General features: G+C 35.1%; 1 protein-coding gene across 1 annotated transcript in view; it reads left to right on the top strand.

Moving 5' to 3' along the window:
* Positions 1–15,021, top strand: part of PEX13 (peroxisomal biogenesis factor 13) — a 35,861-nt gene extending 20,840 nt beyond the window's left edge. The window contains exons 3-4 of the mRNA XM_067704975.1: positions 9,351–9,476; positions 11,823–15,021. Coding sequence (XP_067561076.1) covers positions 9,351–9,476; positions 11,823–12,121 — 425 coding nt within the window. The 3' untranslated portion in view covers positions 12,122–15,021. The remainder of the gene's footprint in view (positions 1–9,350; positions 9,477–11,822) is intronic.
* Positions 15,022–15,567: the final 546 nt, after the last annotated feature.

Here is a 15,567-nt window from a genome sequence, read left to right as displayed (position 1 = left end):
CATAGGTTTTGGATTGTCGTGTTTTCACTGTCATTTGTCTCTAGGTATTTTTTGATTTCCTCTTTGATTTCTTCAGTGATCTCTTGGTTATTTAGTAACGTATTGTTTAGCCTCCATGTGTTTGTGCTTTTTACGTTTTTTTCCCTGTAATTGATTTCTAATCTCATAGCGTTGTGGTCAGAAAAGATGTTTGATATGATTTCAATTTTCTTAAATTTACTGAGGCTTGATTTGTGACCCAAGATGTGATCTATCCTGGAGAATGTTCCGTGCACACTTGAGAAGAAAGTGTAATCTGCTGTTTTTGGATGGAATGTCCTATAAATATCTATTAAATATATCTGGTCTATTGTGTCGTTTAAAGCTTGGGTTTCCTTATTAATTTTCTGTTTGGATGATCTGTCCATTGGTATAAGTGAGGTGTTAAAGCCCCCCACTATTATTGTGTTACTGTTGATTTCCTCTTTTATAGCTGTTAGCAGTTGCCTTATATATTGAGGTGCTCCTACATTGGGTGCATATATATTTATAATTGTTTTATCTTCTTTTTGTATGATCCCTTGATCATTATGTAGTGTCCTTCCTTGCCTCTTGTAACATTCTTTTTTTTAAAGTCTATTTTATCTGATATGAGTGTTGCTACTCCAGCTTTCTTTTGATTTCCATTTGCATGGAATATCTTTTTCCATCCCCTCACTTTCAGTCTGTATGTGTCCCTAGGTCTGAAGTGGGTCTCTTGTAGACAGTATATATATATATATATATATATATATATATATATATATATATATGGGTATTGTTTTTGTATCCATTCAGCAAGCCTGTGTCTTTTGGTTGGAGCATTTAATCCATTCACGTTTAAGGTAATTATCGATATGTATGTTCTTATTACCATTTTCTTAATTGTTTTGTTTTTGTTTTTGTAGGTCCTTTTCTTCTCTTGTGTTTCCCACTTAGAGAAGTTCCTTTAGCATTTGTTGTGTAGCTGGTTTGGTGGTGCTGAATTCTCTTAGCTTTTGCTTGTCTGTAAAGCTTTTGATTTCTCCATCAAATCTGAATGAGATCCTTGCTGGGTAGAGTAATCTTGGTTTTAGGTTCTTCCCTTTCATCACTTTAAGTATATCATGCCACTCCTTTCTGGCTTGTAGAGTTTTTGCTGAGAAATCAGGTGTTAACCTTATGGGAGTTCCCTTGTATGTTATTTGTTGTTTTTCCCTTGCTGCTTTCAATAATTTTTCTATGTCTTTAATTTTTGCCAGTTTGATTACTATGTGTCTCCGTGTTTTTCTCCTTGTGTTTATCCTGTATGGGACTCTCTCTGCTTCCTGGACTTGGGTGGCTATTTCTTTTCCCATGTTAGGGAAGTTTTCGACTATAATCTCTTCAGATATTTTCTTGGGTCCTTTCTCTCTCTCTTCTCCTTCTGGGACCCCTATACTGGGAATGTTATTGCGTTTAATGTTGTCCCAGAGGTCTCTTAAGCTGTCTTCATTTCTTTTCATTCTTTTTTCTGTATTCTGTTCCGCAGCAGTGAATTCCACCATTCTGTCTTCCAGATCACTTATTCGTTCTTCTGCCTCAGTTATTCTGCTATTGATTCCTTCTAGTATAGTTTTCATTTCAGTTATTGTATTGTTCATCTCTGTTTGTTTGTTCTTTAATTCTTCTAGGTCTTTGTTAAACATTTCTTACATCTTCTCTATCTTTGCCTCCATTCTTTTTCCGAGGTCGTGGATCATCTTCACTATTGTTATTCTGAATTCTTTTCTGGAAAGTTGCCTATCTCCACTTCATTTAGTTGTTTTTCTAGGTTTTATCTTGTTCCTTCATCTGGTATATAGCCCTCTGCCTTTTCATCTTGTGAATGTGGTTTTTGTTTCACAGGCTGCAGGACTGTAGTTCTTCTTCCTTCTTATTGAGCCTTTTTTATATGCAAGACACTGTGCTAAGTATTTTGTGTATTTTACTCATTTAATTCTTACAACAATTCTAAGAGAAATTATCCTCATTTTACAAGTGATAAAACTGAGGTTCAGAGAAGTCTCTTGCTCAAGGTCACATCTTTAATAAGCCAGACCAGAAACAAAACCAGGCATATTTGACTGTTAAGCCTCTACTCTGTCAGCTGGTACAGAGTATTATCTCAGCTCAGAAGTGAAGCTGACATTTTTTGACTCTTCGTATTCAGAAAGAAGTAGCATCTAAGTTAGATTTTTGAAAGAATGGTAACATTCCATCAGTTACATAGGAAAAAAAAAAAAAAGACTGAAGCAGATGGAGTAGCTTGAACAAAAGTATATAGGTAGGAAATATGAGATTTGTTCATCAGCTGTCCTATAGTATTGAATAGAAGGATATTAAGAAGTAAGGATGAGAAATTAGATTGGAGCCTAGTAATGGAAGATCTTAATTTCCATGACAATACTTAATCTTCATTTAGTAAGGAAAAGATGGTTTTTTGGTTGTCTGCTTTTGTTTTTGTTTTTTAAAGCAGGCTTGTGACGTACATATAAACAGTGCTGTAAAGAGGTCAGTCTGTCTTAAGTGTTTAAAATAGGTCAGTGCAGGTTAACACAGGTTGAAATTGGATGGTAAGATTAATAAACAATTTTGGGTTATACTTACCATTGTATTCCCGAAAGCTAACAACCTGACCAGCATATCCAAGGTGTTTAATAAATATTTATTAATTTAGGGACATCACTTATGATGCTTTTGCATTTGAATGGATGAGAAATAATGAAGACCTGAACTAGGGTATGTGAAAAGCAGCAAAAATATAATAGACGTAACAGATTTAGTTACTAGCTAGATGGAGTTCGTAAAGGGAAGGGAGTAATTGAAATGCCCTAGACCTTTTAAATTGAGTTATGAGCGGGATAATGTTTTATTTGTTAACAAATATTTGTTGAGTGCCTACTACATACCAGACACAGTTCTAGGATCTAGGGATATAGCAGTGAGTAAAACAGATTTTAAAAATTCCTGCCCTTGTGACTAGTGGGTAGAGACAGCAATAAACAACTAAGTCAAATATATAGTAAGTCACAAGGTAATAAGTGCCATAGGAAGAAAATAAAGCAGGGAAGAGCGTTGCAGAGTGCCAGTGGTAGGAAATGGGGTTACAGAGCTACACACAGGGAAGGCCTCTCTGAAGGAGATAAAGGGGGTAAGCTGAATGAGGGAACTGCTGGAGGCATAGGGAACAGCAGAACTGCATAAGTGGCAGTGTGCCTGGCATGTCACATGAATGACAAGAGGCCAGTACGAATGGAGCAAAGTCAGAGTACCAGGAGATGAAGGAGGGAAGAGTACAGAGTGTAGGTGGTATAAGCCTTGTAGACATTTTAAAGAACTTTGGCTTTTATTCTGAAATGCGAAGCCATGGCAGAATTTTGAGCAAAGGAGTGATATGATTTGACTTAGGTTTAAAAAAAAATCTTTTTCCTGAGAATGAATTTTAGGTAGAGCTAGGGCCAAAGAGACCAGTCTGGAGAATCAAGAGGCCGTTATAATAATTCAAGTGGGAAATGGTGGTGGCTTGGCTCTGGGTCACAGTGATGCAGGTTCTGAGGTGGGTCACATTCTGGATATTTATTTGAAGGTAAAGTCAATAAAATAAATACAGAGAAATCACATGGAACAACTGGTTTGTGAATGATTATCATTCATTTCATTAGAGCTATATTGAGTTTGGTTGTGCCAGTGGAACATTCAAATGGAACTTGAGAAAGTTTCAGAAAGCAGTTTAAAAGGCAGGAAAGGATCTTAGGAAAGAGGTGAAAAATGAAATATTTAAGCGTCATCCACATAAAAGTGAGAGTTGAAATAGTGTTAGTGGATGATATTACAGTGGTAGAGAGAAAGAGGAACTAAGATGGAAACCAGGAAGAGCAGAAGTAGAACTATGTTAATCCTGTGTTATAGAAGTGAAGGGGAAAGGAGGAAATTTCAAGAAGGGGGAGAAGGATGATGCCTGGTGTCAGATGCTGTAGTAAGATAAGATCGAGAATTGAAAAAAGGTCATCAGATTTGGCAATTGGAGGTCATCAGCTCCAGCAAGCAATTTTAGTAAAGTAGAGGAGACAGAAACCATGGAAGAGTATAAAGGGTATATAAAATCAGAAGGTGTGAAAAAAGAAAAGATGAACGATGAATGGAGGAAGAAAAATCAACAGGCTGCTTGGGTAAAAGCAAGTTGATGTGGTAGTTTTCCGTTTTTTTGTTGTGCTTTGTGTTTTATGAAGTAAAATCTGGGAATGTTTTTAGGCTGAAAGAAAGGAGTCTGTAGAGAAGGATTGATTGTCGAGGAGGGAGAAACAGGAGTCAAAAGATGAAGCCTCCTGTAAGAGGTGGGAGAAGATACGATCCAAGGCAGGTGAAAAGGAGGGGCAATTTTTTTATCTGAGGCCAAAGAGGGAGCAATGGGTAATGATACTAAGAGATTTTTGAGGAAAAACGGAACTGAGGAAGCTTAGGCCCTATGACTTCTTAGCTGCTTAGGACAGGGGTCAGCAAACGATAACCTGTCAGCAAGATCTGCCTTGCTCCTGTCTTTGTACAGCCCACAAACTAAGAATGGTTTTTACAGTAAAATCCAAAAGAGTACTGTTTGTGACATGTTAAAATTATATGTAATTCAAGTATCTGTGTCCATTAGTAAAGTTTTATTAGAACACAACCACATTCATTCATGTATGTATTGTTATGGCTACTTTTGTACTGAAAGACCAGAGTTGAGTAGTTTGTAACATAGAGATCCTATCTATGTTGGCACTCTCATTGCTTTGCACTTGTTCTGCACACTGCAGATCTCAGTAACATAACTTGGCAATGTGTTGAGTGCCACATGTACTGTTATACTGCAATATATATTTTTGTTATGAGTACGTACATGCCACAAAGAAAAGAAGAGTGAAGTGGACTTTGAAAGTCACACTTTTAAGGCACAGTATAGTCTGGATTATTTTGTTACTGAATTAGGTGGTAAACCATTATTACATTTATTATGCAGTGACAACATAGCTATGTTAAAGGATTACAATATATTGCGTTGGCCAAAAAGTTCCTTTGGTTTTTGTTGTGTTTTTTTTTAATTTTATTTATTTATTTTGGCTGCATTGGGTCTTTGTTGCTGCATGCAGGCTTTCTCTAGTTGCAGTGAGCGGAGGCTACTCTTCGTTGTGGTGCACGTCTTTCTCACTGCGGTAGCTTCTCATTGAGGAGCACAGGCTCTAGGCACATGGGCTTCAATAGTTGTGGCACATGGGCTCAGTAGTTGTGGCTTGTGGGCTCTAGAGCGCAGGCTTAGTAGTTGTGGCACATGGGCTTAGTTGCTCCGCGGCATGTGGGATCTTCCCGGACCAGGGCTTGAGCCTGTGTCCCCTGCATTGGCAGGCGGATTCTCAACCATTGCGCCACCATGGAAGTCCTCCTTTGGTTTTTAAGTAAAAATAAAAGACACATTTTTCATTTTCACCAAGAACTTTATTGAACAACATATTCACCATTTTGTTCCACTACCTTCTGCCATTTTTCAGGCAACTTCATAATTCCATCTTCCCAAAACTTTTTATCTTTTTGAGCAAAGAACTGTTCCAGGTGCCTTTTACAGTCTGCCAGGGAATTGAAACTTCTTCCATTAAGAGAATTTTGTAAAGACTGAAATAAATGGAAATCTGAATGAAGGTGCCATGTCTGGTGAATACCATGGATAAATCAGAACTTCCCAGCCAAGCTCTAACAGCTTTTGCCTGGCCATCAAAGAAACATGTGGTCTTGCGTTATCCTGATGGATGATTATGTGTTTTCTGTTGACTAATTCCGGACGATTTTCATAGAGTGCTGCTTTCAGTTGGTCTAATTGGGAGCAGTACTTGTTGGAATTAATCGTTTGGTTTTCTGGAAGGAGCTCATAATAGAGGACTCCCTTCCAATCCCACCTTATGCACAACATCACTTTCTTTGGTTTTTTTTTTCTTTTTTTAATATTTATTTATTTTTATTTGGTTGCACCAGCTCTTAGTTACAGCTCACGGGCTCCTTAGTTGCGGCTCACCCACCCCTTGGTTGCAGCACATGGGGTCCTTAGTTGTGGCATGTGAATTCTTAGTTATGGCATGCATGTGGGATCTAGTTCCCTGACCAGAGATCAAACCCAGGCCCCCTGCATTGGGAGTGTGGAGTCTTAACCACCGCGCCACCAGAGAGGTCCCAACATCACCTTCTTTGGATGAAGACCGGCCTTTGGTGTGGTTGGTGGTGGTTTATTTCACATGCCCCACGATCTCTTCCGTTCCAGATTATTGTACAGTATCCACTTTTCATCGCCCATCATAATTTGTTTTAAAAACGGAACATTTTCATTACGTTTAAGTAGAGAATCACATGTGGAAATACGGTCAAGAAGGTTTTTTTCTCTTAACTTACGTGGAACCCAAACATCAAAGCGATTAACATAACCAAGCTGGTGCAAATGATTTTCAACGTTTCATTTGGGTATTTTGAGTATGTCAGCTCTCTCCCGCGTGGTGTAACATTGATTGTTCTCACTTAATGTCTCAATTTGATGGGTATCAACTTCAACTGGTCTACCCGACCATGGAGCATCATCCAGCGAGAAATCGCCAGCACGAAACTTCGCAAACCACTTTTGACATACATTCGATCAGTCACAGCACCTTCTCCATACACTGCACAAATCTTTTTTTGCACTTCAGTTGTGTTTTTACCTTTCTTGAAATAATAAAGCATAATATGCCGAAAACGTTGCTTTTTTCCTTCCATCCTCAATATTAAAATGGCTACACAAAAATTCACCAAATTTGATAAGTTTTTTTTTTTTTGCTAATATAACAGCTGTCACAAAACAGTCTAACAAAATTGTTTCAAATGAAGTTAAAGACAACTAAGCACTACTAGAGCTATCTTACAGAAAAAAAAACAAACTCTTTGGCCAACCCAGTACATCAACATTAGCAGACTGAGCACTCATCACAATATTCCCAACTCACAGGAAGTCAACAGTCAGAAAAATTAGAAAATTTAAAATGGAATAGCTCATCATAGCAGAATTTCCTCACCCAAAAGGGGTCAGGGGAAGGAGCAAAAGAAGGGGCTTCCCTGGTGGCACAGTGGTTAAGAATCCGCCTGCCAATGCAGGGGACATGGGTTCAAGCCCTGGTCCGCGAAGATCCCACATGCCACAGAGCAACTAAGCCCACGTGCCCCAACTACTGAGCCTGTGCTCTAGAGCCCGCGAGCGACAACGACTGAGCCCGTGTGCCATAACTACTGAAGCCCGCGCGCCCAGAGCCTGTGCTCCACAAGAGCAGCCACCGCAATGAGAAGCCTGTGCACTGCAACAAAGAGTAGCCCCTGCTCGCTGCAAATAGAGAAAGCAGGCACGCAGCAACGAAGACTCAACACAGCCATAAACAAATAAATAAGCAAAAGAAGAAAAAATAAGCCTGCAACGAAAATAAGTTTCTGAGAGGCTCATTTGTCAGATTAGCAAGGAAATCTGTTTACCAGTGGTTATTGCAACAGCCAAGGAAATGTGTCAGAGAAAGTAAATTTGTTTAAGACTGTTAACCTTTCAGGGAGAACAGTTTCTTAAAGAGTATTTGAAACATCATTTTAATAGTCATTTTAAAACAAGGCAGATGAATTCAAATGGATTTACTTGGCTCATGATGACCCAGTAGATACTGTTACTGCTCAGTTGTTTATTGGAAGAGTCAGTGTTGAATTTGAAGTGGCTGAAGATGTAGCCTCTGTGAATAGTCTGCATGGAACAACTACAGACAAGAATATCTTCAAAGAATTTGGAAAAAACACGAATCTGCAAAGATATGTTGTGACTGATGGTGGTAAAAATTTGTGTGGAACAGAAAAATGCTTAGTTGGACAAAATTTACAGTTTTGAAAATATAAGGTTTTTAAAGCCTATAGTTATTCATTGTATTCTTCATCAGCAGGTACATTGCAGAAAATATTTGAATTTGTCATGTGTTACTGAATTAGTAATGTCAAAGGTGAATTTCAGTCACCCTTGTGGACATAACTATTGTAAGTTCTATGAATTTTTGTCAGAAGTAGAAGCTGAAGATCCTGACTTGCCCTACCACACAGCAGTTAGATGGCTAAGCAGTCAGTGGTTAAGTTTTATTACTCTTTTTGAGGGATCAAGGCCAAGACTGATATTTTTCTGAAAAACAAGAACCACCATCAGCCACTCTTAGAAAACGTTTAATGGCTTTGGAAATCAGCTTTTGCTGCAGATTTGGTAATCTTAATGAATTCAACCTAAAACTGTAAGGCAGAATAGCAATTATATTTTGAAACTTACATTGGAGTGAAGTTATTTTGACAACAACTAATATTGTTTGAATCACAAATAATGTCACACTGCTTTATACACCCCCCACCCAGGTTGTCAAAAGTTAAAGAAACAAGATTTCCCTTCCCACATAAATTTGCAGCAGATAGACCTTTCAAGCTCAAACTACAATTCAGAAGTGTTTTTGGACCTCCATGCAAGTGCGAAGGAAATGTCCATATTTCAAAATCCATTTAACTGCCGTTGAGGAGTTTCCATTTAGTCTTTATTTGGAAGTGATTAGTATCTAATGTAAGGACATGTTAAAAGGTTAACATTGAAGGAATTTAACAGAATTCTACTCTATTCATCTTCTTAGGATGAATATGCTCAATTAAAACCACATGTTCAATGTATTGATATCAGAATTTGGCAATACATATCTATGTGAAAAAACATTTCAAAATGAAATACCTCAAATCTCATTACAAATTAGCATTAACAGATGAATATTTGCAATTGATATTGATGATAGAAAACACTACATTTGAACCCCAAATTAAGTGAAATATTATCCTATCCCAAAAAGATTCCGTTCTTTGTAGTAGACCTATATTACAAAAAAAGAATTCAATTGTTATATTTTGAATTTTTCATAAAATTTATGGAAAATTTTTTTCTCTCTTTATATAAGAAACTACACAACATGTTCAATTTTGCCTCATGGCCTACAAAGCCTAAAATATTTACTATCAAAAATCTTTTTACTCTACAAAAAAATTGCTGACCCCTGGCTTAAAGTAAGGGAACTAGGATTTGGAGCTTAAAGAATAGGAAAAAGTTTATAATAGGTATCGTAATGAACATATTGTTGATTTTACGTAGTGTTAATTGTGGAATTTACTTTGAGGGGAACTTTTCTCTTGGCAAATAAGTTTATACAGTTTGCAAAACATAGCCACTGAAATATCTTTTTTCTTTTTTTTGTAAGTTTTACTAACCTAATCTTAATTCTTAATTTGGTTTATAGACAATACCAACTGGGCAAGTGGTGAGGATGACCATGTAGTTGCTAGAGCAGAATATGATTTTGTTGCTGTATCCGAAGAAGAAATTTCTTTCCGTGCTGGTGATATGCTAAACTTAGCTCTCAAAGGTAACAAAACATGAATAAATTGGAATTATCTGTGCATTTTTAGAATTTGTAAATGTAATATTAAAAACTGCATTAAAGGATCTTGGTCACCGTTAGTTAACTCAGAAGTAGTTACTAGGATTTCTCTTTGTCAGTGTAGACCTTCTAAATCTGGGGGAGTGGGAGAAAAATGTCCCAACAGAGTTGTTCCAATAATATTTCACTGAGATAAGGAAAGATTTTGTTTATATAATCTCTTCCAAACTCAAAACACTTTTAATCACCACCCCAAAACATGAGGTTAGCGCTAAGTGTAACAAATCTAATAAACCAAAGTAATTGTCTAGCATCATCTAAGCATCCCTATTGGTCTTTTATTGCTGGGACTAGTATTGCTTTCTTTTTTACTTGAATAATGTTTACTTTAGAAACTTCAACATGAATATTTAGGAATTACTGTCATGACTTATTAAAGAACCTCAGCAAGAAATTTATAGGCATTCAGGTTAATTTTCAGACGAGATCACTAATAGTTTTTAATGGCTCCAGACAAAATGGCCTTTTCCTCCACCTTTCCCCAGTAATGATCAGAATTTTTGTGGATTTACAAAAAAAAGATTTTTTGTGTATTTGTTGGGATTCAGGTTTGCCACAAAAAGTCACATCTTGTTGGTAAAGATACTAATAACAATAATAACAGCTGTCATTTATAGACTGCTTATTATGTACTAGGGGGAATTCCCTGGCGGTCCAGTGGTTAGGACTCCACGCTCTCACTGCCAAGGGCCCAGGTTCAATCCCTGGTTGGGGAATTAAGATCCCGCAAGCCATGGGGCGGCCAAAAAAGAAGAAAAGAAAATGTACTAGACACTGTACTTTACATATTTCGTTTAAACCTTATAATAATGCTGTAAAGTGAGTACTGTTATTATCCTGTTCCTGTTTTACACATGAGGAAAGCGAGATTCAGAATGAGTAAATTGTCCTGTGTGTTCGAGCTGGACTATGAACCTAGGTTTATCTAACTTCAGAACTTGTATTTTTAACCACTTTGGCTGATTTCCATGTGATCTATTAATGGAAACTTTAGCCTTTTATTGGTGTTAGTCACTCTTTACATAAGGGAAAAATACCTTCAATGTTCAAATCATTAGTTTAATGTGTAAATAATTGAAAAATTTGGATCAAATTTGCTAAATCTCTGCCTCATCTCTTCACACACAAAACCTAGGCTTCCAAGAAAAATTTTTAAATAATAAAATAAAATGTAACTTTTCAAAAATCCTGGCTTTTAGGTATTATACTCATGTTTCTCTTCTAGTGAAAATAGTAACTTACTATTTTAGATTTCAAAAGAATTATTTCTTTTTAAGATTTATTGTTAGAGGAAAATACAGATAATTAGTTTTAATAAATCTAATTAAAGAATAAAGATCAAATGTGGTTTCTTTCAACTAAATTATAATATTCCAGAAAAATTTTTATATCAGATTATTCTTCAACTAATAGTGCCTTTTAACACTTTGGCTTTGCTTTGTTGCTTTCCTCCATTGCTCACTTAAAATATGTGTGGGCATTTAGAACAAAATCAGTCACAGAATGGTTAATTTAACTTTTTTAAATTATTATTATAGAGTAGTATTAAACATGAAAATGTCATATTGTGCCTAAATTATAGTGTTGAACTAAAACTTAACAGTTATACAGGTTTTTAAAGACATGGATAAAATAGGTGGGAGAATATCAAAATACAAAACTGAATATTTAAATCTTTCCTACTTTAAGCTTAGAGTATTGCCTTTAACTTTTTCTTATGTGGCTATAGGTAACTGAGGTCTTCAATTTTTGCCCACCTTGGATTAAAATTAATATTCACTGTCCTTCAGGATTATACATCACAATCATATAGAATGAATTTTATATTTCAGCTAAAAATATATAAAGAAAGCTGCCTTATGTAAATGTATATATTTATTTTCTATACTAACCCCTAACTTATCCTATTGAGAAGTAATGAGATATTCATTCCTTAAATTTCAATTTAAAATATGAAAGACATTGATGTTAATTTTCATCTTTTGATAGAACTGAATCGTTTTACTCTATGAATGCACCAACTGATGTAAACTTCATGTTCTTCAAGGCTGAAAAACTATTTAGTAAATATAAAATTAAAAGTGTAAGTTGTAAGAAGGGATCCTAGACTTAAACCTACTCATCTTGATTTTTTGAATATTCATGTACACTATTTGTTTATGTATTTTATTATATAAGTGTAACAGAGATTTTACTTAACATTTTATTATCAATATTCTGTTGGACCCTCAAAGTATGTGATAATTACAAGGCTGTCTTTTCTTCCATCAGAACAGCAACCCAGAGTGCGTGGTTGGCTTCTGGCCAGTCTTGATGGTCAAACAACAGGACTTATACCTGCTAATTATGTCAAAATTCTTGGTAAAAGAAGAGGTAGAAAAACAGTGGAATCCAGTAAAATTTCCAAGCAGCAACAGTCTTTTACCAACACAACACTAATTAAAGGAGCAACAGCTGCTGATTCTTTGGATGAACAGGAAGCTGCCTTTGAATCTGTTTTTGTTGAAACTAATAAGGTTCCAGTTGCACTTGATTCCACTGGGAAAAATGTCGATAAACAAGATCTTTGATAACTTTCATGTTTACCTGCAGCTGAACTATACTTCAGAGTACTTTTAAAAAGTTTCTTCTTACAAAGAAATTCATCTTCAATCCAATGAAAACATTTGTTAATGGCTATTCCAGATGTTTTGTTGCTAGAAATTATTAAAGTTGTACACTAGTATGTTGGTCTAGTGACCTGGTTACATTTTACGAGTTGTTATTGGACCATGAGGATATTTGTTTTACCTAGATTTTAAGATTATGGAGACTATCATTACCATCTTATTTAAAACCCTGTGTTTATTGAAAGAATAGGATTCATGAACTATAGAATACACAGTTTGCTACAGTAGGGATCACTAATGCATTTTAAAATTCTAGATTAATTGACTTGGAATCCTCAGAAGTTGAGTGACAACATATAAATATCAGAACAGGCAAAAAGGCTAATTTTTCTACAACTTTAAACAGAATAATAAAAATTTTCTGATGTGTATTACATCCAGTATTGGGTTTTTTAGGCAGTAGTAATATGTTTTCACCCACCGACAATTGATACTTTTATCTTTTATTGTATTTTTTAAAAATTTATCTTGGACAAGTCACTAGAAGCATTGTGAAGGAAATGGTTCCAGGGTGACATATAGCCCTAATTTAGTTTTCCCTGCTAATAAAGAGGCTATAATTTATCTTTCTTACAGATTATTTCCATTTCTTCAGAGGATCATATCCCTTTACAGTATGATTAGTTTTCATCCTGGGTGAATCAGAATACATATATGAAAGATTTACTTTGTTTTCCTGCAGCCAAGACTCAAGTCCTTTGAGTTTCCAACTCAGTTCCAGCAGCAACGATTTTAAATCTTTTCATAGATTCTCTGCTTCTACCTAATATAATTAACTTTTTAAAATTCCATATTCAGGCTGTTCTTTAAACATTGAGAGTGTGTCACATTGGGTACACATTTCTTTTAGGTGTGGTTTTTACCACTGAGACTATAAATACAATGCTGAATTGCCATTTAGAATATGATAGTGCTATTTGACTTGTTTTTTGTTTAATAATGATTTTAAATCTAATTAAATTTCAGAACACTGAATATTTCCCCACAAAACTGGAAAATTCATGTACTTGCTGTGATCATACTACAAAAATAATACTATCAGAAATACAGGGTACAAGAATACATTTACATATATTGTTGAAAACTTGGAATTATTTGATAAAGATTTTGATTTAGTATTTTTATCTTTCTTCTTACAGACTTTATGTTCAACAAGTAAGTAATTCTAGAACAGTTCAAACTAAAACATTAGGAACCAAGTATGTGTATAATCAACATAGAATTTTACTAAAGTCTTCTTGGGAATCTCTCTTTTGAGACAATATAATAACTAATATATCATTTAAAATACAAATGTTGACCCCGTGCAGAAAAAGTAATAAGATAGTAAAATCTGTTTATCTTAGGCATATTTTTCTAACACCTGGTTCTTCAAACCTTCAAGTTAAGGGGATTAAGTTACTTATATATTATTTTCCATTTGTGTTCTACAATTAGAGGTTCTGCTTTGTTTGTTAGAAAGTAATTTATGGAAATTTTGTTATTGAAACAACTTTTGATAAATTATTAAATTTAGCATTGAGACATCTAAATTGAATACTAGAAGTGAAGTAGAGGTGAGATGTTGAGTCGGCGCTATTTGGATTAGAAAAGGTGGGTCTTTAAGATAGTACTTGTGATTGCTATTAAAGATGTATAGGGAGGGCCTCCCTGGTGGCACAGTGGTTGAGAGTCCGCCTGCCAATGCAGGGGACACGGGTTCGTGCCCCAGTCTGGGAGGATCCCGCATGCCTCGGAGCAACTAGGCCTGTGAGCCATGGCCGCTGAGCCTGCGCGTCCAGAGCCTGTGCTCCACAACGGGAGAGGCCACAACAGTGAGAGGCCCGCATACTGCAAAAAAAAAAAAAAAAAAAAAGATGTATAGGGAGAAGAGTATAGTACAGAATGAATGACAAAAATAATTTGACTTGGGACATCCCTGGTGGTCCAGTGGTTAAGACTCCGAGCTTCCAATGCAGCGGGCGTGGCTTCCATCCCTGGTGGTCGGGGAACTAAGATCCCACGTGCCTGCATGGCATGACCAAAAAAAGAAAAAAATTGACTTTTCTTAGGGTGTTTTTCGTTTTGTTTTGTTTGTTTGTTTTTGGTTAAGAATGCTAAATTGCAATGTATATTATCTGACTGGTAACTATTTGTGTTTGAAAATTCCTTTTCTATTAAGAATCTAGAAAAGGAATTTAGGACTAGAATAAGCAGAGACATTTTGTAACCTTTTTTAGATGACTAAATGTAATGTTTAAGGCTCCAATATTGTTATTTTTAGGAACTTATTTAAGGACTGCTACTTTACAGAAATTACTAACTGAAACTAAAACACTTTCAATTAAATAAAATAATAAATCACAAGTTACAACAAGAAAACAGGTTTCATTTAAAATTTTTTTCTGATTGTAGTTTATCAGTGTAGAAAGGAAAAGGTAGGAGGACTATAAATTTTCATGTTTTAACATTTCATTTAGGTACTTGATTTAGTCTATCAGTGTGTCATAATTATATATTTACTTGAATACTGCTGTCCTTTATCTTGTGCTTTCTTTAATAGAAAAAAGAATGATATTAAATGCAGTTAAAATTTTATTTTTAATAGATTGTTAAGTTGCTTTTACTGGACAAATAAAAATATATTAAACTTGATTGACGTTTTTTGAAGACAAACAACTCTTTTCAGGATTGCAATTAATGTAAAAGTCTCTGTATTTTTCTTCATATCATTGTGTATATTAACTACTGCAAACCAATGTGTCTGCTCTATTTCCTTGTGATTTGAAGAAAATATTAAATTTACATTTATATAAAAATTATCTAGAAGGTGAGTTAAATAAAAATAAGGCCTCAAGTCTAGGTTTTGGGAGACCTAGATTCTAGTCTGGACACCACTACTTACTTACTGTAAGATTATTTTTCAGTTTCCTCATTGATAACATTGGAGATAGCTACTACATCTGCCTCACATGAGAGTGCTTTTTTAAAAATATGAAGCACAGTCAAAAGTAAGAGATTATGACAACTACTTATTTGTAATTTTTTTCATGTATATTTAAACTTCTTACATCCTGTTAAAATGTCACAAGGTATTTATATCAATGTAAAATTTCAGATTCACACATAATTAAAAATTAAAATTAGTTCACTTGTACTTATAACTTTGCCCAAAATGTAATTTTAAATTATTTTGCTGAATACCAGAACAGCCTAGAAAAATGCAGTGGAATATTTGTTCAACACAAAGAAATTTTGTTTTTTAAGCATTGCCTTTAAGTGTCCTTTCATATTGTATGTTGTTTTTATTTAGCTTATCTTATTTGGGAGAATGAACTGTTTCTTTTAAAGACAGCTAACTCACAAAT

Source organism: Pseudorca crassidens, chromosome 14 (assembly GCF_039906515.1).
Source record: "Pseudorca crassidens isolate mPseCra1 chromosome 14, mPseCra1.hap1, whole genome shotgun sequence".
In the NCBI taxonomy this organism is placed as follows: Eukaryota; Metazoa; Chordata; class Mammalia; order Artiodactyla; family Delphinidae; genus Pseudorca; species Pseudorca crassidens.
The sequence above is the reverse complement of the archived record's forward strand: the minus strand, read 5'-3'. Positions and strand labels throughout refer to the sequence as shown.